The sequence below is a fragment of the Balaenoptera acutorostrata genome, chromosome 5 (assembly GCF_949987535.1).
Source record: "Balaenoptera acutorostrata chromosome 5, mBalAcu1.1, whole genome shotgun sequence".
Lineage (NCBI taxonomy): Eukaryota > Metazoa > Chordata > Mammalia > Artiodactyla > Balaenopteridae > Balaenoptera > Balaenoptera acutorostrata.
In genome coordinates, this window is record NC_080068.1 from 55,715,012 (window position 1) to 55,739,667 (window position 24,656).

General features: G+C 34.1%; 1 protein-coding gene across 1 annotated transcript in view; it reads left to right on the forward strand.

Moving 5' to 3' along the window:
- Nucleotides 1–2,000: 2,000 nt before the first annotated feature.
- Nucleotides 2,001–24,656, forward strand: part of LOC103009971 (UDP-glucuronosyltransferase 2A2) — a 51,371-nt gene continuing 28,715 nt past the window's right edge. Inside the window, 4 exon segments of the mRNA XM_057546949.1 lie at nucleotides 2,001–2,019; nucleotides 5,488–6,259; nucleotides 18,794–19,177; nucleotides 19,180–19,422. Of these exon segments, the coding sequence (XP_057402932.1) occupies nucleotides 5,542–6,259; nucleotides 18,794–19,177; nucleotides 19,180–19,422 (1,345 nt within the window). The 5' untranslated portion in view covers nucleotides 2,001–2,019; nucleotides 5,488–5,541.

Genomic DNA, 24,656 nt, shown 5'->3' on the forward strand with positions numbered 1-24,656 from the left:
AGCAACTATACTTCAAAAAAAACCCAAAAAACAAAACCAATAAACAACCTGTTTGTGCCCAATTAAACATGCATTGTACATCTGTTTTAACCATTAAAGAAAAGAATACATTTAAAAAATCAAAATGTTGTAAATATGGTTCAGGAATTCAAAATGGAGCTGCATGGCCATTGTGGACATGGGTTCAGACAATGTACCTGTGTCACTGAGAACTTACTTGAATTCTCTGAACTGTGTTAGGCTCAAGGATATCACGAGTCATTCTCAAAATAATATCTGCCAGAAGTTGCCAACTGCAACCTTCTAGTCTCAAGGTCTCCCCTTGTACCTATGAAATAATTTCAGACCACAACCAATCTTTGCTTAACAAGCACTCTTCTTGCCAGGTCTGGTTATAATCCTTGACAAACAACTTACGTAATTTTACACTTTTTGCTTTTATAAGACTTCTCCATTTTGTAGGCTGGCAGGACACAATTAAAGTCCTTCTTGAATCTGTGTTTCCTGGGCGATAGTACTCAGTTTGCCTCAAATAAAACTCTTTTCTATTCCTATTATGGATTTTTTATTGATTGTTTCCATCGACATTACCTAGACAAATTATGACAAAATAATTTATAGGAATAATGTAACTCAAACACACACACGCCAACAACTACACACACATTGGCATTTTGGCAGAAAAAGTTGTTGACTTCATTGTTGTCTTTTGTAACAAGAGTTGGAAAAGGACAATACAATATGATCTACTAGATATTTAGTGAAAAATGTCAGGGTCAAAGAAATCAGTTGTCACCCATGCTGTCATCCAGATGTGAAGGTGAAAAATATATTACTAGATGTGGAAAGATTCAGGAAAGTTTTTACCTATAGACTTATCTTGAAATATTTACTTAGACTTATTCTATTTAGTTGATAGGTAAATTATATTAGCGATTCGAAGATGGAGAATTATTCTATAAAACATGTACAGTACTGATTTTCTTTTATCTAGATTGAACTTTAACTCCACAAATTGAGAAAGAATAGCGGTAGTCACGTGTATGCAATCTAAGGGAATTAAACTTGAAATGCTGTGTGGCATGTCCACTGCTCTCCTTGTTTCCCCTCCATTGCCATCACATAAAATGCATCTCTGTGAGACTAATCCCTATTTACAGTCCGTTTGAAATTTATTGCCACATCTGTTTATCAATTACAACAATAAATGGTCCAACAATAAATGGTCATGTTCTATTCCAGTACTTATTTACTAAATGACATATTCGGGACACTGCTAAAAGACATACTCAATTATTATTGTTTCCCCTTCAAAATGGTTGCACAAAGAAATGTAATTGTAATTTTCATTCTCAAGGATATTGCATAATGAAAGTGTGCAGCTTTAAAACACTTATTTAATGGTCTAAATTAGTACCTTTATTAAATATATAAATGCAAAGATCAGTAAAACCACCAGGATTTTCCAGAGATGTTTCTTCATTCTACAGAGCAATTCAGCTCTGCCGTGGTTCCTGTATTTGAATTAACATAAACTATTATCACCATTACAGGACGCAGCAGAAAAGAAGAAAGACACTTCAAATTTAAAAAATTATTCTCTTTATAATTAATAATAATAGTAATAATAATTTTATGTTGCATGAACTTGAGAGATATTAATTTGACCTACTTCTTATAATAACCCGATTATTAATCATTACCAGCAATTATTTCAGATACATCCAGACATACTTGGTTGATGTGGAGGTGGGAGGCTGCAGAGACCATGATAGCAAAGGCAATATTCAATTCAAATAGTTTCCAGGGAACCAGTAGAAGGATACACCTTTAACAAAATGTTAATCTGCTTTATAACGTAATGGGGGGGAATGCAAAGAGTAAAATGATCTGTATAATCTTTTCTCCACTTAAGATCATATTTCTCATCATTTATGCTTCTTCAACTAGCATTTATCTAAGTTCACCTTCTTCCTGGTGGCAAATGAGCACTATTAAAGTTCTGGCTGGAAACTTCAGGTAAGAAATTTTTAAATCTCATGACAAGCAATACATAAGCAATGCGTAATGTACATGTAGACTTTATATTTTATTCTAAAAGAAATATCAATCATTACAAGTTTGATGGTTAACCTCTGGTGTGTTCCATTGCTTCCCTTTGAAAAAGTTTTCAGTTTTCTGGAAATAACTTGAGGGTCCCTCCCCAGCTCCAGTTATACAATTCACAATAATTTTATAGATATTGAGGGAATTGTATTATAGAGCAGTAAATTGAGAGTTTTATCTAAATGTGAGCCCAAGGGCCTCTTTAAAACTTCACTTATCTCAGTTCCAACCAGTGGAAAACTTATTTCTTCCTGCATTAGCCAACACATAAAGTAACAAGTAAGACTTATACCGATGTATGATGAAGGCAAAGATGATTCTCACAAGTGACCACTATGGTCTTTAAGACAGAACATGTATAAAGATCAAGATGACATCCTTCGATGGGTATTTTATTTTCTTAATATTGTGCAGTGGATTTTTTATATCTACATATTTTAAATATACATATATCTCAAATAAATCTCAAATAAGTTTATGCAAAGTCAATTTTATTTATTAAAAACAGAAAATTTAAAGGTTCTCTAAACAAAATCCTGTTGTGCAACCAATTTTGGTATTGTAAATACTGTGTTTGCTTCCTTTGTGCAATTAGGTAAAGCACATTTTTTATTATCATCATCTATGATAAAAATATTCATATATGCTAGCTTCTTTCAAATATGCTAGCTTTTTCTTAGAATTCAATTGATTTCACAAATATATTAATCATATTTTTAGCTGTAGTCTCTCAAAAATTTTCTGGAAAGATTATATTAGCTTTTCAGTGCTCTTAAGGTCAGAATAATTAAAATCACATTTTCAGACCCTCGCATTTCAAAAAAACCTTTTTTTACAACCTCTTTAAACGTCTATGGTCAATATAATTTCTTCATTTGGTTTTCTATTAAATTTAAGAACACAAACAAATCTAAAATTTAACCTCAATAGTTTGACAAATTTCTTAATACTTGTCATATTACTAAGATATTTTTTTAAATCAAAAAGTTTATGACATAACACTGGTTTCTTTTGTGCACATTACTCATCACTAATGTCCAGATACTTTAGACTCCAAGATAAGTGTCATATACCACATCTCTCATGAAGACTCTCCTATCCTTATGCCTCACAAAAAGAAACCTGAAAGCAATCTCTACTCTGTAGAGCTTTGAAACATTTTTTTTACCTGTGTTATTTCATCTGATGGCACTTAGCATTTTCTCTAATTAAGAGAAGGAGAAGGAATTAAAAGAGAAAGATAATAGATTTTAAACATGTCCTTTACTCCAGGGACTATACTTGTTGCTTAATCAATATTATTTTATTTATTTAAATATATATTTATCTTCTATATTGTATATATAATTACATAATTTATAGTATTTATTGTAAGTTATTCATTTATTATATATTAATAGATATTTTATTATCTATTTTGTTGTATTATTTTATACTCACAGAAGCATCCTAAGTTGTTTTTAATTTTCATTTTCCAGATGAAAAAACTAAGTTTCATAAATATTAAGCAGCATAATGTTAAGCTAGGACTTCTTCGCCTGATTCTAAAAACTAAATTCTTTTTATAATATCATGCTGACTTTAATATACTATGCCGATTTTTGTTACATTTATGTATGCAATTTTCTTATCTTCCTCTGATAGACTGTAAGATGAATATTAGTATCTCTTTGATTCATCTTTTGCCTAGTAGGGAGTTCTGTGCCTAGTAAGTACCCAGTCAACACATATAACCTGAATAAAGACTATATTTTAGTTGTTTAAACTGGATCTGATTCCCCACTAGTAAATAAAATGAATAAAATAGTAGTACACTGTGACCAGTTTTTCATCCTAGTGGATCAACTATTTGAAAGTCTCCTGGCAAGTAACTGTGGACCAGGGTGACACCAGCAGACAGAAATTTTGTGCATACCATAAAATCCTACTGCACAGAGCCTTGAATTGAAATCCACCCCATGAACTGTCTGATTACTCTGCTAAGCTTTGAATAATACTTTGTAAAAGGTAGTAACTGTTTTAATGAAGCAGTTAATGTTTCACTACAGATTATCTTTGGTGATGGGGAGCTCAGAAGAGACACCACTAAAAAAAAAATAAGATTTCTGATTTCAACAGACATTAAAACAAAAAGATTCATCTCTGCTTACTCATAGACATATGCATGCACATACACAGTTTTCATAGAGATTATGTTACTGGGATGACTTGATCCTACATTATTCAGTGTGACTTACACAAATTTATATTGTGCCGTTTATATTGTCTCAGCATGTTTGGGGTAGTTTATGGTTCATATACATAGGTGTCTTATAGTTGATAAGGGGACATGATATACTCTCATGGGCTAATCTATCCTAGTGTTTAACACAGTAGGCTATGGGAGGTAAGGAGCCTTAAAGCTGTTAATACCAGTTCCTTCTTTATTTTGCTGTATGAACTTGTCAAGTTACTCAGCTTCTCTGAGCAATGGTTCTTTCTTTATGTGGGAATAATTATAGTAACTGCTTCACTGGATCTTTTCTTTAGTGAGAAGTAAATGAGATTAATACATGTAAGACACTTTGCACAATGTCTGACACATAGTGAACACTTAAGTGCTAGTAACAATTTTAAAAATCTGAGTCTAGATGTAAAATAGTTTATTCACATAGGCTTAGCTAGCTTTGGGGCAGCACTTTCAATAGAAGGATGTTTGAATTAGCAATTCTCTTCAAATAGCTCCTATTCACATGTAACATTACCCATCAGCTCTTGTATATATTACTTGCACATAGTTTATTTATTTACTTGTAATTTTTTCTCAGTAATTCATTAACATAAAATATTTTCCTAAACATATTATTAAAGTAGTACTAAATATTGCACTCACTATATTTCTTTGTTCTTTGCATTTTATAAGTATTCTCTTTGCAATAATCCTATCTATTAACAACTAAGAACTACTTAAAAAGTTTAATGTTACTAATGACATTATATAAAATGTATTAAATTTTGGAAAATCTATAGCATTAGCAACTCTACATTTCTGAGTAAGTTCTAGCCCTGTCTGAGGTTTTGGTTCCTAGGCCTGAGTGTAGAGTTGAGACACACGATGGCTTTAAGCAGCTTAGTAGTAATAATTTAACAATTATAAGATGCAAAGAAAGGGTTGAAGGATCAACTTCAGGAAAAGGATCAGAGAGCAAGAATCATCACCAAAGCTAAAGCAACACGTTGAGAGACAAGACACATGATACCCCTAAATCTCCAATTATCACAAAATTATGATTATAGAGCTACCATGACTAATATCATTTTGTAGAGAGAAGGCTCTTAAGAGTATCAGCGGTTTGAATCAAAACTTAGAAATAATTTGTCTCTCCTTTTTTGCTTAAAAAGCAGAGAAATTCATTTGCACCACGCCTCATTGAATCTTCTACATCAAGCGACATCATGTTGAACAAGAACATTCTGCTGCTGGCTCTTCAGATAAGTCTCCTAGGAACCACTCTTGGTGGGAATGTTTTGGTTTGGCCAATGGAAGGTAGTCACTGGCTAAATGTTAAGATAATTATAGATGAGCTAATTAAAAAAGAGCATAATGTGACTGTCCTAGTTTCTTCTGGTGCACTTTTCATCACGCCGACCTCTAACCCATCTCTGATATTTGAAATATATAAGGTGCCCTTTGGCAAAGAAAGAATAGAAGGATTGATCAAGGACTTTGTTTTGACATGGATGGAAAATAGACCATCTCCTTTAACCATTTGGAGATTCTATCAGGAGATGGCCAAAGTCATCAAGGACTTCCATATGGTGGCTAGAGAAGTCTGTGATGGTGTTCTCGAAAACCAAAATCTAATGGAAAAGCTGAAGAAAAGCAAATTTGAGGTCTTGGTATCAGATCCAGTATTTCCTTGTGGTGATATAATAGCTTTAAAACTGGGAATTCCATTTATATACTCCTTGAGGTTTTCTCCAGCCTCAACAGTGGAAAAACACTGTGGGAAGGTACCATACCCTCCTTCCTATGTTCCTGCTATTTTATCAGAACTTACTGACCAGATGTCTTTCACTGACAGAATAAGAAATTTCATTTCCTACCATCTACAGGACTACATGTTTAATACGCTTTGGAAATCATGGGATTCCTACTATAGTAAAGCTCTGGGTATGTTACATTTTTTATTATTTAAGTTTGAACAAACAGAGCTTTGTATCACTTCTTCTCTATTTCCCTATGGCTATTCTTCTTCAATCCTACATATTGATTACTGTCTATTACTATCATTTGACAGCAGGAAAGAACATAAAAGACACTATGCTTTGGAACTACAGTGTGTTGTTTTCTAATTTTATGGACTTGAAGGTACCAAATAAGTTCTTTTATGGATAACATCTGGTGACAAATACCTAAGTTTAAAAATAGGACTAAATTCTCATTTAGATATTGCATTGAAAATAGAAATTGCCTAGAAACTTCAGTGGGGTATGGGAAAAGCTGGAAGAAATTAAGCTTTCTACAAGCCCATTATTATAAACATTTGTGCGTGTGTATTTAAAAACATACATGTTTATGGAAAACGTTTGATTATTGCACATAGATTTCCTACTGTTTACTAGGCTCTCCCTTAGATAGAGAGGTTACAACAAAGACTGAGATCAAGTTCTTGGATTCAAGGATTTCACAGTCAAGCAGAAGAGATGTCAGACAGGAAAAGGAATACTTACGGTATGAATGATGTGAGTAATGGAAATATGTATAAAGGACAGAGATAGTATAAAGGAGACAGGCAGTGTGTGACGAGAGAGAGTGGTATTCTGAAAAACTTCAGAGTTGAGATGTTGCACCTCAAAAAGAAATCTTTAAACAGTGAATATAAATTTTCCTGCAAACTAAGTGTGGGGAAGGAAACAGTGTGCCCAATATTGTGGAGTCTTAAAATAGCATGTGTGTGCTTGGTATTACTGATGATTCAGTATTTATGAAGGTCAAAGTATAAAGTCAGGAAGCATGGGGAAGAATTTTGGAGATGTCAGGATTGCAAGAATGAATTTATTCAATATGTATTTACAAAGCCTCTAGTATGTCATGCTAAGCATTTTAGTGTTTAGCTAAAAAGCAACTGGGGAAAGTTGCATTATGGGAAAGAGATGCATTATGACTGGATTGCGTTTTATGTAAAATACTTGGATAGATGCGGACCTCGAGTGGGAGGGTTGTTAGACAGTAGGTTATTGCATCCCTCCTGGAAAGATGCCATAAGAGCATGCACTAGTGAAGTAGCTTATAGGTGGAGAAAAATAATGCAGATGAGACTATAAAGTAAGGCAGTTAGGAGAGCAGGCTCTTGATAACCAGTTTCCAATTAAGAGTATGTGATCACGGAGGGGTAATTAAGCCTCTTGTACCTGCACTTATTTATCCCATTTCTAACAGCGTTACTGAAAGAACTAAATGAGTTAACATATAAAAGGATTTTAAGATAGTGTCTAGGAACTAGTAACCATTCAAATTAGTGTTAGCTCTTTATCAGGTAAAATTAATAAGAGCTGATAATTGATTGGTGTGGAGTATTAAGAGGGATGAGGATGAGATTAAAATGGTTTATTCTTGTGATATAATTGACATATAACATTAATTAGTTTCAGATGTACAACATAATGATTCGATATTTGTATATATTTGCTAAATGATCACCACAGTAAGTCTGGTTAACATCTGCCACCACGCATAGTTACAATTTTTTTTCTTGCGATAATAATTTAAAAATATACTCTTTTAGCAACTTTCAAATATATAATACAGCTTATTATCATTAACTATAGTCACCATGCTGTACATTATATTCCCAGGACTTATTTATTTTATAACTGGAAGTTTGTACCCTTTGACCCCCTTCACCCATTTCACCCACCCTCTACCCCTCACCTCTGGCAACCACCAATATGTTCTACTGTATCTATGAGTTAAGGGTTTTTTTTGTTTTGTTTTAGGTTACATATATAAGTGAGATTGTATGGTATTTGTCTTTTTCTGTCTTATTTCACCTAACATAATGTCCTCAAGGTCCATCCATGTTGTCCCAAATGGCAGGATTTCCTCCTTTGTTATGGCTAATATTCCATTATTTGCGTGTGTGTGTGTGTGTGTGTGTGTGTGTGTGTGTGTGTGTAGCCAAGACATGAAAACAACATTGGTGGATAAATAAAGAAAATGTGATACCACATGTAGCTATTGTAAATAATGCTGAAATGAACATGCGGGTATAGATATCTTTTGAGGTTAGTTTCCATTTCCTTCTATAAATATTCAGAAGTGGAATTGTTGGATCATATGGTAGTTCTATTTCTTATTTTTTGAGGAACCTCCATACTGTTTTCCATAGTGGCTGTACCAATTTACATTCCTACTAACATTACACAAGGGTTCCCTTTTCTCCACATCCTCACCAACATTTATCTTTTATTTTTTTGGTAACAGTCAAGAGGTGTGAGGTAATCGCTCAGTGTGGTTTTGATTTGCATTTCGTTGATGATTAGTGTTGTTGAGCACCTTTTCATGTATCTGTTGGCCATCTGTATGTCTTTGGAAAAATGTCATTTCAGATCCTCTGCCCATTTTCAGTCATATTGTTTGTATTTTTGCTACTAAGTTGTGTAAGTTTTCATATATTTTGGATATTAGCCCCTTATCAGATATATGATTTGCAAATATTTTCTCCCATATGATAGGTTGCCTTTTTATTTTGTTGATAGTTTCCTTTTTTGTGCAGAAGCTTTTTACTTTGATGTAGTCCTACTTGTTTATTTTTGCTTTTGTTGCTTTTGCTTTTGGTAGTAAATCCAAAAAACATCATCAAGACCTATGTCAAGGAGCTTAGCGCCTATATTTTCTTCTAGGAGTTTTGTGGTTTCAGTCCAAACCATAAAAGTCTTTAAACCATTTCAAGTTAATTTTTGTACATGATGTAAGATAGGGGTCCAGTTTCATTCTTTCACATGTGGTTGTGCAGGTTTTCCAACATGATTTATTGAAGAGCCTGTCTTCTCCACTGTATATTCTTGGCTCCTTTGTTATAAATTAATTGACCATATATGAGTGGGTTTATGGGTGAGGAGTATTAAGAGGGATGTAAGTTACAATTGGCTCATCATATTCTCTGGATATATTAAATAGTTACCCCCAAACTCAAAAACAGATATTTATCTCCTGGAATCCAAACAAAAGTCTACCTGTTCTGATTCTTAGAGAGAATAAACTCAGCTAATATGACAATCATGAACTACCTTATGACGATAAAAGTGAATGGTCAACATCACAGGGCTAAAACTGGACCTTAAAAATTAAGAAAGAGGACAAAGAAATGGCAATTTTATAAGGCAGCAAAGCTGTCAAGATTTTGAAAACTCTTTAATCTCCTCATGCATGTAGTAAACTAACAGTGACATCTGAACATGTGCAGAATCTCAGTTAATGAGCTAGAGGAATGTACATGGAGAGTTCCTTGGTCACAGTATGTGTCTACATTTTCATCTCATCACTTACGTTTTTATCAACTACTTGTTCTCAAGCTTGAGATAATAATTATCAGGATTACGATGTTCTTTATTTATGTTGGTGAAATTATCCCTAGATAAACCTTCTCCATGCTGACAATCTCAAAATCACATGTTTCATTGTATTTTGCTTGTAAGTTAATGCTGGTAATAAAACCACACTATTTTCCCGTCTTAAGATATTAGAATAATCTTTCTTAACAATTTGTTCATGGGAATGTAATGAAGATTTCTAGAAAGGTTCTTACCCTCTGATTTTGATAATCTCATGTTTCTAATCAAATTACACTCTTCTGACTTAGAATGGCTATTTAAACTTTGTTTTACTAAAGCACAATATTCTTATTGATGTCCAGGGACTTGAGCACTCATAGTCAAAAGGTCAGGTAAAAAATAAAAGTACTGACATGACAGAGTAATTTATTTTTTTGCAAGACTTTGTACATGTGGATTGATAAATGAGGATGATGAATGGAACTGACTTGTAAAAATAACTTATTTCCAATTTGTAATTTGAATTTACCTTTTAATTTAGCTTGACTGCTCTAATCAAAGTCATTTCAACAAATCCATATCTACTCAGTTCTCAAATTGTCACACCTGAGTAAATAAATAGAGGACAACTTTCTTTCTATAAGATTATTTTTCTGCAGTGGTATGCTATAAGAACCTCAGAGTGAGTCTATCTCTGTTAATTGCTATGAATTGGATATTATCATGTGAGAATTACTTCTTTTATTTCAGGTAACAGGTATTTGGTTGAAACTCATGGATATCATTATAGTAAGAGCAGGCAATATTTGTTGATAAGTGCTTCACATGTAATATATACCTTAATCCTTGCCATGAACTTGTGAAGAAAAATCTACTATCACAAATGAGAATATTGAGGCTTAGAAATAGTGAACATGTTAAAATCAAATCATATAGCTACTAGGTTGAGAGAATTTTCAAACAAGTCTTTCCGACACCAAAGCATCTAGAACAATTTTTCTCTCCTTTAAAATCTTCAGGTACAAATTCATCAATTATTCAGAATATTTTAGGTTTAAACTTTCTTGGGTACTTTTCTTCTTCCTTTCTATGTATTTAGTTTTTACAGTCTACTATTTTATTTCTCACCTATTTAATTTGCCGAATTGAGTTTAATTGGGCCTTGTTATCACTAGGCACCTTGTTATTCCTTTAGGCATAGCAATTTTGTTGCCTGGGGTAATTTGCCTGAGGATAGCTTTCTGGTCTTAAGAGAGCTTCACTTTAACTGAAAGTTAGAAACGGCTTCTGCAGATTTCAAATATATTTGTCTAAAGTTGATCCAGGTAAATTTTATTTTTGTTTATATTAACAACAAAAAAGCTGCCACCAAAATTGGGGAAACATTTAGGGAAATGATAATGTAGCATTTTTATGCCAGTAAAACTATTTATAATCCATAAATATTACCTCTTGCTACCAACAGTTTTACCCTGTGGCTACTATAAAAACAAAGAGTTTTTTTGTGAGTAACATTTACATATTAGATTTATATAAATATACAATGTATTTTTACATATGAATAATCTCTAAAAACGAATGCCATCCATAATAACAATAGATAATCATGCAAATATATTAAGTTCAATAGGAAAAACAGCAGACCTTCATAAAAGAAAAAATCTTGACCGTAGTATTCAGATCTTTACATGAACGAGGTACTCACTAAGCACAGGTAATTAATGTAAAATAAAGTGCTAGAAATGAGACATATTTGAGTGTTTGTATCTGCACAGTGCTTGATTTCCAGTTGTCATTTTAAAGGAGAAAATAATATATTGGAATATACTCTTCTTTTCCCTGAAGAGTAATACATTTTGGTTTGGAACGTTCTTTTCCTTTCTTTTATTCTCTTCCTGTTTTTCCTTTGCTTCCCTCTCTCCTTCCTTCCTTTCTTCTTCTATTTCAAAATTTAAGTTAATCTTGATTGGTTAGAATTTTTCAAATCACCACTGGTAGCATTCCCTTTTACGCAATTACCCATCAGCTGGATGATAGCCATAGGCAGCATGACAACCAAGATGGAACTTGCTGTGGGACATGCACAATTCCCAGGAAGAGCTTTCACTCTTTTTGCTCCCACTCAATGAAAGGGAATGACGGTTATAATCTTTATAGGTATAATCTTGAGCTTTATATCTGTGTATTTCTTAAATCATTTTTGAACTTTGCAACTGAATATATTGTTAGTGATAGATCATTTGTGATGTGCCTGGAGTCTGAGCATGACTGACACTTGTGGAGGAAATTGCAAGTGTTTGGGAACATCTGCACTAAAGCTCAGGTGTCCCAGGGGGCTATAGTCTGAGGAGTGGAAGAGAGGAGGTGGGTCTAAGTGATGAGATCTAGGTGATCTGATCTGGTTAAACTGATCATTTTAAAGTCAGATTCTCTCCCTACAATATCAAATATAGCTAACATTTATTGAGTACAAATGTTATTCTGAATAATTTACATGCATTGCTTCATTCAGTCCTCATAACTACAGAAAATATGCACTGTCATTCTCCCCTATTTTGTAATGGTGCTGAGTAGCTTGTCTGGGGTTACAATCAAGGAAGTGGTGAAGGATTTAATGCCAGACCAAGGGCTAAAAAGAAAGCTTTAGACAATACTCAGTTTATACAGGGTAAAACAAAGGGGAAAAAAGAAAGCTCACCTAAATTTAAAATTTAAAATTAGATTTCTGTGCATTAATTTTGTATCTGGCTACTTTACCAAATTCATTGATTAGCTCTAGCAGTTTTCTGGTAGAATTAATGCACAGAAATCTCTTGCATTCCTATACACTAATGATGCAAAATATGAAAGAGAAATTAAGGAAACACTCCCATTTACCACTGCAACAAAAAGAACAAAATACCTAGGAATAAACCTACCTAAGGAGACAAAACACCTGTATGCAGAAAATTATAAGACACTGATGAAAGAAATTAAAGATGATACAAACAGATGGAGAGATATACCATGTTCTTGGATTGGAAGAATCAACATTGTGAAAATGACTATAGTACTCAAAGCAATCTACAGATTCAATACAGTCTCTATCAAACTACCAATGGCACTTTTCACTAGAACTAGAACCAAAAATTTCACAATTTGTATGGAAACACAAAAGACCTCGAATAGCCAAAGCAATCTTGAGAAAGAAAAACAGAGCTGGAGGAATCAGGCTCCCTGACTTCAGACTATACTACAAAGCTACAGTAATCAAGACAGTATGGTACTGGCCAAAAAACAGAAATATAAATCAATGGAACAGGATAGAAAGCCCAGAGATAAACCCATGCACATATGCTCACCTTATCTTTGATAAAAGAGGCAAGAATATACAGTGGAAAAAAGACAGCCTCTTCAATAAGTGGTGCTGGGAAAACTGGACAGCTACATGCAAAAGAATGAAATTAGAGCACTCCCTAACACCATACACAAAAATAAACTCAAAATGGATTAAAGATCTAAACGTAAGGTCAGACACTATAAAACTCTTAGAGGAATACATAGGCAGAACACTCTATGACATAAATCACAGAAAGATCCTTTTTGACCCACCTCCTAGAGAAATGGAAATAAAAACAAAAATAAACAAATGGGACCTAATGAAACTTCAAAGCTTTTGCACAGCAAAGGAAACCATAAACAAGACGAAAAGACAACCCTCAGAATGGGAGAAAATATTTGCAAACGAACCAACTGACAAAGGGTTAATCTCAAAATTTACAAGCAGCTCATGCAGCTCAATATCAAAAAAACAAAGAGCCCAATCCAAAAATGGGCAGAAGACCTGAATAGACATTTCTCCAAAGAAGATATACAGATTGCCAGCAAACACATGAAAGGATGCTCAACATCACTAATCATTAGAGAAATTCAAATCCAAACTACAATGAGGTATCACCTCACACTGGTCATGGCCATCATCAAAAAATCTACAAACAATAAATTCTGGAAAGGGTGTGGAGAAAAGGGAACCCTCTTGCACTGTTGGTGGGAATGTGAATTGATACCACCACTATGGAGAACAGTATGGAGGTTCCTTAAAAAATTAAAAATAGAACTACCATATGACCCATCAATCCCACTACTGGGCCTATACCCTGAGAAAACCATAATTCAAAAAGAGTCATGTACCACAATGTTCATTGAAGCTCTATTTACAATAGCCAGGACATGGAAGCAATCTAAGTGTCCATCGACAGATGAATGGATAAAGAAGATGTGGCACATATATACAATGGACTATTACTCAGCCATAAAAAGAAACAAAACTGTGTTATTTCTAGTGAGATGGATAGACATAGAGTCTGTCATACAGAGTGAAGGAAGTCAGAAAGATAAAAACAAATACTGTATGCTAACACATATATATGGAACCTAAAAAAATTAAAAATTGTTCTGAAGAACCTAGGGGAAAGACAGGAATAAAGAACAGACATAGAAATGGACTTGAGAACACAGGGAGGGGTAGGGTAAGCTGGGACAAAGTGAGAGAGTGGCATGGACATATATACACTACCAAATGTAAAATAGATAGCTAGTGGGAAGCAGCTGCATAGCACAGGGAGATCAGTTTGGTGCTTTGTGTCCACCTAGAGGGGTGGGATAGGGAGGGTGGGAGGGAGATGCAAGAGGGACGAGATATGGGGATATATGTATATGTATAGCTGATTCACTTTGTTATACAGCAGAAACTAACACACCATTGTAAAGCAATTATACTCCAATAAAGATGTTAACAAAAAAGAGACAATCCATCATATTAAAAATGTATAAATGAAGAAAATAAAAAATAAAAATAAATAAAATTTCAAATGAATTAACTAAATGACGATCAAGGAACTCAAACAAAATTGAAGTACTAATGTAAGGCTAAAACTTTAAAGTTACTAAAGAGTTGATTACTCAGGTTCCTAAAACAGTGTGAAGACTGGTTTGTAGGCTTTTGTGGCCTCTGGAGCCACCTCCAAATCTGAGTGACAATCAGAAATGATCAGCACAATTAAATCCTAGCATCCAGGGCAATGCACAGAAAGAGGAAAGCTTCAAGCCAGGGCATGTGTTTGGGGAAAAAATTTGTAAGATAAACTCCTGTACAAAAGTCTTGTTTTAAACATTCTCAATTCAAACTAATAGCATTATACATTTGAAGATACTTTAAGTCTAATTTAGTTTTATACAGATGACTAACATTCTCCAACAAGTGTTATATACAAAACCTCATTAAATCTTTTTTTTTTTTTTTTTTTTTTAAAGGATTTTCTTATTTATTTATTTATTTATTTATTTATTTATTTTTGGCTGTGTTGGGTCTTCGGTTCGTGCGAGGGCTTTCTCCAGTTGCGGCAAGCGGGGGCCACTCTTCATCGCGGTGCGGGGACCGCTCTTCATCGCGGTGCGCGGGCCTTTCTCTATCGCGGCCCCTCCCGACGCGGGGCACAGGCTCCAGACGCGCAGGCTCAGCAATTGTGGCTCACGGGCCCAGCTGCTCCGCGGCATGTGGGATCTTCCCAGACCAGGGCTCGAACCCGTGTCCCCTGCATTAGCAGGCAGATTCTCAACCACTGCGCCACCAGGGAAGCCCCAACCTCATTAAATCTTATTCTGAGAAATGCATGTCTGTTTTATTCCCCTTTGGAGTCCTCTCTTTCAAAATAGAGAATGAAAAGGAGCAATTGATTCTGAAGGGGAACAAAATCTTCCACCCCAAAATGTGTCTCTTTGGCTTGAGGATTATCTGGAGCTGATTGCTTTTAAGAGACAAAGACTCAGTAAGTCTTTCTTTTTACCTTCCCTTTAACTGCTTAAAAGAATTTAGATAAGAGGCCCTGTCCAGGAAGTGCCCTCTCACCAGAGAAATCTACAGAGAACAATGGCTACTGTGGTAGGGAAACTCAGCAGGGCCTGGAGAGCAAAGTCCAATCTGTGTCCCATTGTCCCATTCGTTTACCAAATATTTGTTTTTCCATCTATATGTGAATTGCCTTCCTCTACTCTAAAGCCCCAAACCCTTACCCCCTTCTCCTTCCCTCAGGTGGCATATAGGCCTCAGTTGCCTAACTTGTTCTTGGGCCTCATAGTCTTGAGGAGACCCCGCATGTCACTAAATTTGGTTTTTCTCCTGTTCATCTGTGTCATGTCGATTTAATTTTTAGATGAGCCAAAAGAACCTAGAAAAAGTAGAGGGAAAGTTTTTTTCCTCTCCCTCAATTCAAAGTACAAGAACAATATCGTAATTGGTGCAAATTTTCTATGACTATTTTTCACTCATGGTACTTATGTATTGTTTCACAGGCATATGTTTTTTAAATTATTTTCTGAGCTCTTTAGTTATGTTTAAGATGTCATTATCAAATATTCACCATTGTGAAATGTAATGTTTTCTAATTTTTACTGTTATAAAATATATCTCAACTATTCAATTTAAAAAGTAGATTACAGAAGAAGGAACATTGGACTGGGAACCAGAATACTTATGCATTTCCTGCATTGTGACTTTCAGATTATTTAAACCTCTGTTGATCTATTTTCTTACATGCAAAATGATGGAGATGGGCAAACTGGACTTATGTTGGCTATAGAATGACAATCCCACATGCTATTACTGAAACCGTATCCAGAAGAGCTATAGTGAACTCATAAAGCAAACAAATATGTGGTCGTTTTAAATTACAGAACTTCATTTTTTCATGAAATTATGCATATTTAGCATATTATTGTTTCACTGATGGAAATTTAAATCTAAGTTTATACTGCATGTGTCCCCAAACATAATTTATTTTTTAATCTCTTCATCATTTTTGAATTTGTAAATTATGAAGCATTTCAGGTATACAGGAAACCAGAGAATAAACGGAACAGACACCTACACTGATGGCAATGAGATTAAACACTTTAACATCCAAGAATAATTTGAAAACAAATATAATATATATATATCAGCTACTAATTAATTCTATTATCTCCTATTGTCTTTATTAAATTATATAATTTTGTTATTGTCCTGAAGAGACCACTTAACAGTGGAAAGTTGACTCCTTGAACTCTTGAATTTTTGTTTAAATTCAGGGTAATTTAGGGCTGCCTACCTGCATTTGATTCTTGGGTATATTTTGATAAGCTTTTAAATGTTATCATAGCAGTTGCTAGTAAGTAATGTCTAATTGATTATTATATTGTACTTACAAGGACTTCAATAATTGAATAAATCTCAGTATTTTATAAATAAACTTTCAGTTATCCTTCACAGGTTGTTGTTTTTTGTCTCTTTTTTATAAGAGGGTCATGACAGCAACAGATTTCTTTATGAAGCTATTTTAAATTCTCTTCACTAGGCCATTTTAATGGCCATCAAGATTAGTCATACTCTTCTCCTGCTGTTTTGTTTCAAAATCTAATTAGTTTTAAAATTACTGCCCGTATAACCAAATTGAGGCTAGCTCTTGAAAGGACACAAATACAATCATTCTAAAAACATCACTTCTCTCTCCCCTCTTTCCCTTTCTCTGCCTTCCTGGTCCTTTTGTTCCTTAAGGTGACACAATGACACAATTCAAGGGCAAAAGATCATAAAGAGAAAACCCAGCACTTAATTTCCAATCTCAGTTCCTGGTTTCTATCCTTTTAATCACTTTATTTGTTCTTATTTTCTCTTTTTAATGGCAGCCTTTAAAGATTTTAACTTTTAAAATAGCACCAGTATATAGTTGCCCTTGTTCAGTTTGGCATTCACTAAGAACCTCAACTAACAGATATCATTACATCCATGTCTAGCCAGTAATTCTGTAGCTAACCCACTGATTTACTGGTCAATCTTTAGACAAATTTATTAAACTGCTAACATTACTAAACTCTTGCTCTGAACCAAGCAGTCTGCAAAGCAGCTTTGCAGATATTATTGCTAATTTACAATGTAATATAACAAATTAGCATCATCTCTCATTTACACATGAGAAAACTAAGGCTGAGAGGGTCTAGATAATTCATCAGGGTCACAAATCTTGTTAAGGGTCAGTTTTTGAATCCGGGGCTGTTGAACTCTAGAGTTCACCTAATTTAAGCTACTAAACAGCTCTGAGTAAAAAGTGTATGGTTTCTCAGGGTGCTGGTCGCTATCTCCTTGATTGTGTATAAAGATATCATAGGGAAGAAAATAAAAATTTCCCTGCAACAAGGAGACAGTGATCAATTTGCTTTATCAGAGAAGAAAACTGCCCTCTATCAAATGTGTAGTAATTTACTATATTACCCAATTAATCTAAAAGTTCTTGAAGTGTTTGAGCAAACCTCCTCTAAGGGAAGCTTGTTTTTAATATTTTCCTAAATATGAGCCATGGGGAAATGATAATAATGCTGGTCACTGGGCATTGCCAAAGTTCCTGAAACTTAACAAAGATGAGACATGACATTGTAAAAAGCCAGAAATGAGTGAAATAGTGTTATGATTATCGTCCCAATTGTACTACTCTGTCAAATATGCTTCTGGATATTCCGAATTGCTTCTGCAATTCAACATTAGTTTCATTATCCATGAAATGGAGTAAATCATGTCTGCTAAGCAAGATTATGAAAAGGATTGAGTTAGACAATGCATGTAGAAATGCCTTATAATAAAGATAGCCAGCTTGAAAGTTCTGCAAGTGTTGGCAAAGTGACTTTAGCAGTGAGAAGTATTATTTTTCATTTAACCTAATTTGGGGAAAGATATACTAAATTGAAGGCACATTTTATAAATTATGGTTATTTTCACAGAGAACACAGATATCAGGCTTATAACCTGCCTGCTTCTTTTTCTTTAAAATAGGGCCAGATTTCATTTCTTTTGTTGGACTAATCATATTAATATATTCAAGAATTTGAGTTATATTGTTTTCCTTTTAATCTATAGATCAATTGACTTATGAATGAGTGTAGCGATCGCATTAGATATTATTTTGTTTGAAAAAATAATCTACCTAAATATACTTTGAAAGTTTCTTTTCGTCTTAAAAGATCTGTAGTAGGATGGTTTCCATAATGGATATCACCATGCCAAAGAAGTTTTCCCATCTTCTGATTTTTAATTTGACTCTGATTGAAATTGTTCTAAGTGGGAATGTGCTAATTTAGCCAACAGATGATAGCCATTGGTTAAACATTAAGATCATTTTAGAAGAGTTGAATCAAAGAAATCACAATGTGACTGTACAGGCTTCATCAGCGACTCTATTCGTCAACTCCATTGATGATTCTCTTGTGAATTTTGAGGTGATATCTGTTTCCTACAAGAAAAGCAACATCGACTCCTTAATTGAACATCTGATAATGCTGTGGATAGATTACAGAACAACTCCTCTCACACTCTGGACTGTCCACAAAGAACTAGGAAAACTCCTACATACTTTTTTTTGAATTAATATACAAATCTGTGATGGAGTATTAAAGAACCCCAAGTTAATGGCAAGACTTCAGAAAGGAGGCTTTGATGTGCTGCTAGCCGACCCAGTAACAAGCTGTGGAGAACTGTTGCTCTGAAATCAGGAATTCCATTTATGTACACGTCGAGGTTCTCTCCAGCCTCAGCAGTGGAGAGACACTGTGGAAAAATCCCAGCACCTGCCTCCTATGTACCTGCAGCACTTTCAGAGCTCACTGACCAGATGACCTTTGGTAAAAGGGTTAAAAATACCACATCTTATCCTCTGCAAGACTATATATTTCAGTCCTACTGGGGAGAATGGAATTCATACTACAGCAAAATCCTAGGTAAGTCTCTAAAATATTCTCTTACTATTGATTCCAGATATCTTATTTATTCTTATTGTTAATACAGCAGAAGGTTTCCATACCACTGCCCATGCCAAGCTGAAGTAAATACACTTATTATATCTTTGTACACATCCTTGAACATTATTTCTGGATAAATTCCTAGAAAAGGGAGTGGTGGTATTAATACGTATGTTGTTGTCTCAAAGCAAATAATGTTGTGCTTATGTAGGTAATAGCTTTTCAATGTGTAAATCAATCTTCAAATATAAATGAAAATACCTTTACTAGGATAAATTATGACACTGCTAAAAAATACCTTGACACACATTTTGAAGTGATACCTGATTTACTTTCCCTTCTTCATTCTTCATTTTTTCTTTGTCTGAGGAAGTTTTAAAAAGCCTAGGATTAGGCATTGGAAACTTGAATTTATACTCTTCTCTGCCTCTCACTATCTCTCCATCCTTAGGTTCCCCTGGGTGCTTGTGCCAGCACTGCCTCCAACTTAATTGGTCAGGGACCTTTGGCAAACCTCAAGATTCCTTGTCTCACAGATCCCGTTATGGGCATCAAACAAAATAAAACAAACTGTCAAGGCCAGTTCTGGTTCATTGTATATATTATTTCTTTTTCTCATCTTCATGAGTCTTCCTTTCTTTATTTTTCTGTTTTCTTTTCTAATTAATGCTTTTTTCTCTAGATCTATTAGTAGTAGCAGGGATACTAATTAACAGCAAAAATTAATAGTTGATGCTACCAATGGTACTTTCTTACAAAGGTAATATGCAAAATACTATTCTTTTACTCACATTTTGCCCTTCCTCTGTCCCTCCCTTTATTTCTTTTCTTCCTTCTTCCCTCTCTCCCTATCTTCCTTCATTTATTTTACTTTCTTCTTTCCCTCTTCCTTCCTTCCCTCCTCTTTCCCTCCCTCCTTCCTTCCTTCCTTCCATCCATCTCGCTTTCTTTGTGTAGAAAAGTTACCAAATACCAGCCCAGTACCTACCTCTTTTCTATGTACTGGGAATACAACAGTTAGCAAAACAGATCAAAATCTCTACTCTACGCTTATGGAGCTCACACTAGTAAAAGGAGGCAGTCAACAAATAAAATGAATCTATAAAATATACAGGGTGTTAGACTGTGATATATGCTATGTAGTAAAACACGAAGACTAGACAGTTTTGCAAGTAGTGTTATACTTATAAGTAGGGTGGCAAAGGAAGGTCTGAAATGAAAAGATGACATTCAGACAAAGACCTGAGAGCAGTGAGGGTGAGAACCAGTAGGATACCTGGAGGAAAATCATTTCAGGCATAGGTAAAAACAAGTGCAAAAACCCATGGCAGGCCATAGATGCAGGACTTATAAGGATTTACAATAAAGATTTAATATAACTTGACCTTAAATCTTACCTTTCACAAGTAGAATCTGTAAAATTTTTCTCTTTCCTTGATTTTGGAATACTCTTTATCCTGTTTTCCATCACTTTTAAACTTCTTTGTGGAATTAGTCTAGAGGAAAGATATTGAACATATCACACACATATAAATAAAACATATGCAAGGTAATTAAATTTTGCACATACTTTTGTGGATATGGTAGAATTTTGAAAGTAAAATTCTGTGTTTTTATATCTTTTATAATGTAACATAACTATATTTTCTTTTTTTCTGGGTTCCAAATTTCATATGTTTCAAAAACATATTTCGCTTTAAATTTAGGTGTTATTCCCATGATTATTTCCCAAGACATTTGAAATGTGTGCTATAATAGTTATCACTGCGCATATATGTATCACACACCAACTACTGTGGGTTTTGAATAAGGTAACTGTCTATAAATAGGGAGATGTAAAAAGTAAAATGGTGAAGGGCCTTGCAAAGCACAGGAGTTTCTGGGTTCAAGTTCCATTTGCTAAATGTGTGATGTCAGGCAGGTAAACTCAAGTCACAGCACATCCTTCTCCTTAAAATGGGGAAATTATTTCACAGTACTCTTTAAGATGATCATATGACACTTTATGGATGGAAATGTTATGTCAATTATGAAGGATTATACTTATGCTGAATATTATTTACACCAAACTACACAACAACTCTGTAATGACAATGCCCTAATTATACTATCATGGGACTATGTACATAGAAAGTAGTCAGTAAATATTTGTAGAAAATAAACGGCCTCTGGGATATACTAAATCTCCCTTCTCAAAGGAAACCATGACAAATTATATAACGTGTGAAAAAGCCTTTGTGAAACAGAATGTTCCCAACTTCTTATTTGCACAGTATACTAATCTAGCTTCAGAAATCCCACATATTAAGAAATTAAATATTTTATTTACTTAAATCCTTTATGCTCCTCATGTTTCTAAATGTAGTTGAACAACAAATAACTACCTTGAATATTTTATTTCAAATCAAGCTATATTTCCAAGAAGAACTGGTAAAATCCAATCTGTCTTTTGTTTTCAATTACATTCTTAAAGTATTAGAGACACCTGTTAAATGTAAATTGATACTGAAATAGGGCAGGTACCTTATATTTGATATTATTATCTTTGAACACAAGAGATTTCATAACGTCAAATTTCTGGGAAGTTTCCATTTCAATGACTGTTCTTCAGTTCTGTGAGAAAAATAGACTAGAAAAATAGCATGCTTAAATGTGGTTAAAAAACAAACAAAAACCCTCAAAAATCTATTTTGAAAGAAATAGAAGTAAGTAACAAGGAAATATCTAACTTCACTGGTTAAAAATTCTGTTTTATTTATCAGTGAAGAAATCTTTTATGAATGAAGTAAATTAAAATGATCATCAATTCAATTTTAAATATGCTTCTAACACCTAATGGAACAGGCATATCTGGGAATATCCCGATATTGTTATTCATATTAAGGAGTGAATCTATTAATAAATCTTGCCCTGGCTAATTGTTCTGCAAGGCATCTTCAAATTGCACTGAGTCTGATCTCTCCCCCAACCTCAGAGAGATTTGCTGTACATATAGCACATAGGTAGTTCTCATGTGGGAAGGATTTGAGACTAGCCTTTGCTACAGCTATAGGAAGGCCAAGGACTTGAATGTTGTAATGAAAATAGTTAAACCGGTAAAGAAACTGAATAGTCCCATTTTGCCTGTGTCTTTTGGTTTCCTGATCTGTCTCCATTTTTCCCAGCACACTGCAGACAGGAGAGAGGAAAGCCCAGTACTAATCTATGTAACACTCATCCAGTGCAGCCTGCTTTTACCTCTAAGTACCATGTGGGTTCCATGTTGGTCCCTCTTTCCCTGCTGCTAAATTTTAGATGGATTCCCTAGAACTATCCCTACCTTTTCCCAGACCATTAAAATAAATTAATTAATTAAATAAATAAGCCTCATAACATTTCCCATCTACCCCACTTGACTGAAACTGGGCTAGGTTACTCACTACGTTTTTTACATTTGATTTCTGGCTCCCTTTCTGGGCCCAATATTTTTTTATTTGTTTGTTTTTCTGTAACTCACTCCCATTCTAATCCTCATTGCCAACATATCATCCTTTCCCTGGAAAACGTGGATCTCTCTGTTAATCTGCTCTCACATAGGCTTTTAATTCCTTCTCACATACGGTTTTCCTGTGGCCAGTGCTGTGAGATTTTTAAAATTCTCTGTAACCTTTCTTTAGAGGTAAAACATAAATCATAAATTGTACAGCTCATTGCAGTTTTGCAATATAAAGCCACCCATGCAACCAGCACCCAAGCCAATACGCAAAACATTATTACACCCATAACGTCTTATCCCTCCTCACATCAGTCCCTACAACTCCTATCTAAGGGTAACGACTTTCTTGACCTCTAACACCACAGATTAAACTTGCCTGATTTTAAACTGTATAACTGAAACACACATTATGGCTCTTTTGTATTTTGCTCCTTTTATTTAACATCATTTTTTTTAAATTTGTCCAAGTCGTTGCATGTAGGTATAGTATGTTCATTCTCAAATCTGTCTATTGAATTAATATACATTTTACTTACCTATTCTACTGTTGTTGGTCATGTAGGGTATCTTGGTTTTGGCTATGTATGATAAACACTGCTATGAACATTCTTGTGCATTTCTTTTGGTGAATACATGTATGTCATAGTATGGGGTATACACATAAGAGTGGAATTGCTAAGTCATAGGTTATGCATCTGTTTAGCTTTAGAAGATATTGCTAAAGTCTAGTTTCCCAAGCACTTGTGCTGATTGATAATCTCATCAGCCATTTACTAGGATTCCAATTGTTCTCCATTTTCATCTCACTGGGCATTTTCTTTTTTCTTTTATTTTAATTGTAACCATATTGTTGATGTGCTCATTATTATTTTTTATTAAAGGTTAATTTGCATGTTTCTTTTTAAAAAGTACATAAAGCATACAGTGCTTTGTTTTATCAGATGTATATACCTTTGTAACCAACACATCAATCAATCTCTAAGATCCTTTTCTAACATGGCAGCTCTCCAGAACTTTTTAGACACTTATCAGACTGAATAACTCCTACCATTTAGTTCAGTTTTCTTACTTACTTCCATTTTTCTTTTTTTATTGAACTATAATTGATTTACAATATTATAATATATTTGTTTCAGGTGTATGACAGTGATTCAATATTTTTATAGATGATACCCCATTTAAAGTTGTAAAACACTGGCTATATTCTCTGTGCTGTACAATATATCCTTATTGCTTATTTATTTTACATATAGTAGTTTGTATCTCTTAATCCCACTTCCCCCTCCCCACTGGTAACCACTGGTTTTTTTCTCTATATCTGTGAGTCTGTTTCTGTTTTGTTATGTACATACACTTGTTTTATTTTTTAGATTCCAAATATAAGTGATAACTTAGAGCATTTGTCTTTCTCTGTCCAACTTATTTTACTAAGCATAATATCCTCTAGGTCCATCCACATTGTTGCAAATGGCAGATTTCACTCTTTTTTATGGCTGAGTAATATTCCATTGTGTCTATGTATGTGTATATATAAAAACCTCACATCTTCTTTATCCATTCTTCTGTTGGTGAACACTTAGATTACTTCCATAACTTGACTATTGTAAATAATGCTGCTATGAACATTGGGGTGCATATATCTTTTTGAATTAGTGTTTTTGTTTTCTTTGGACTTCCATTTTTCTTTCTTGAGCTTTTTAATACACCCTATAATCATTTTAACTGTAAAAGTAACATC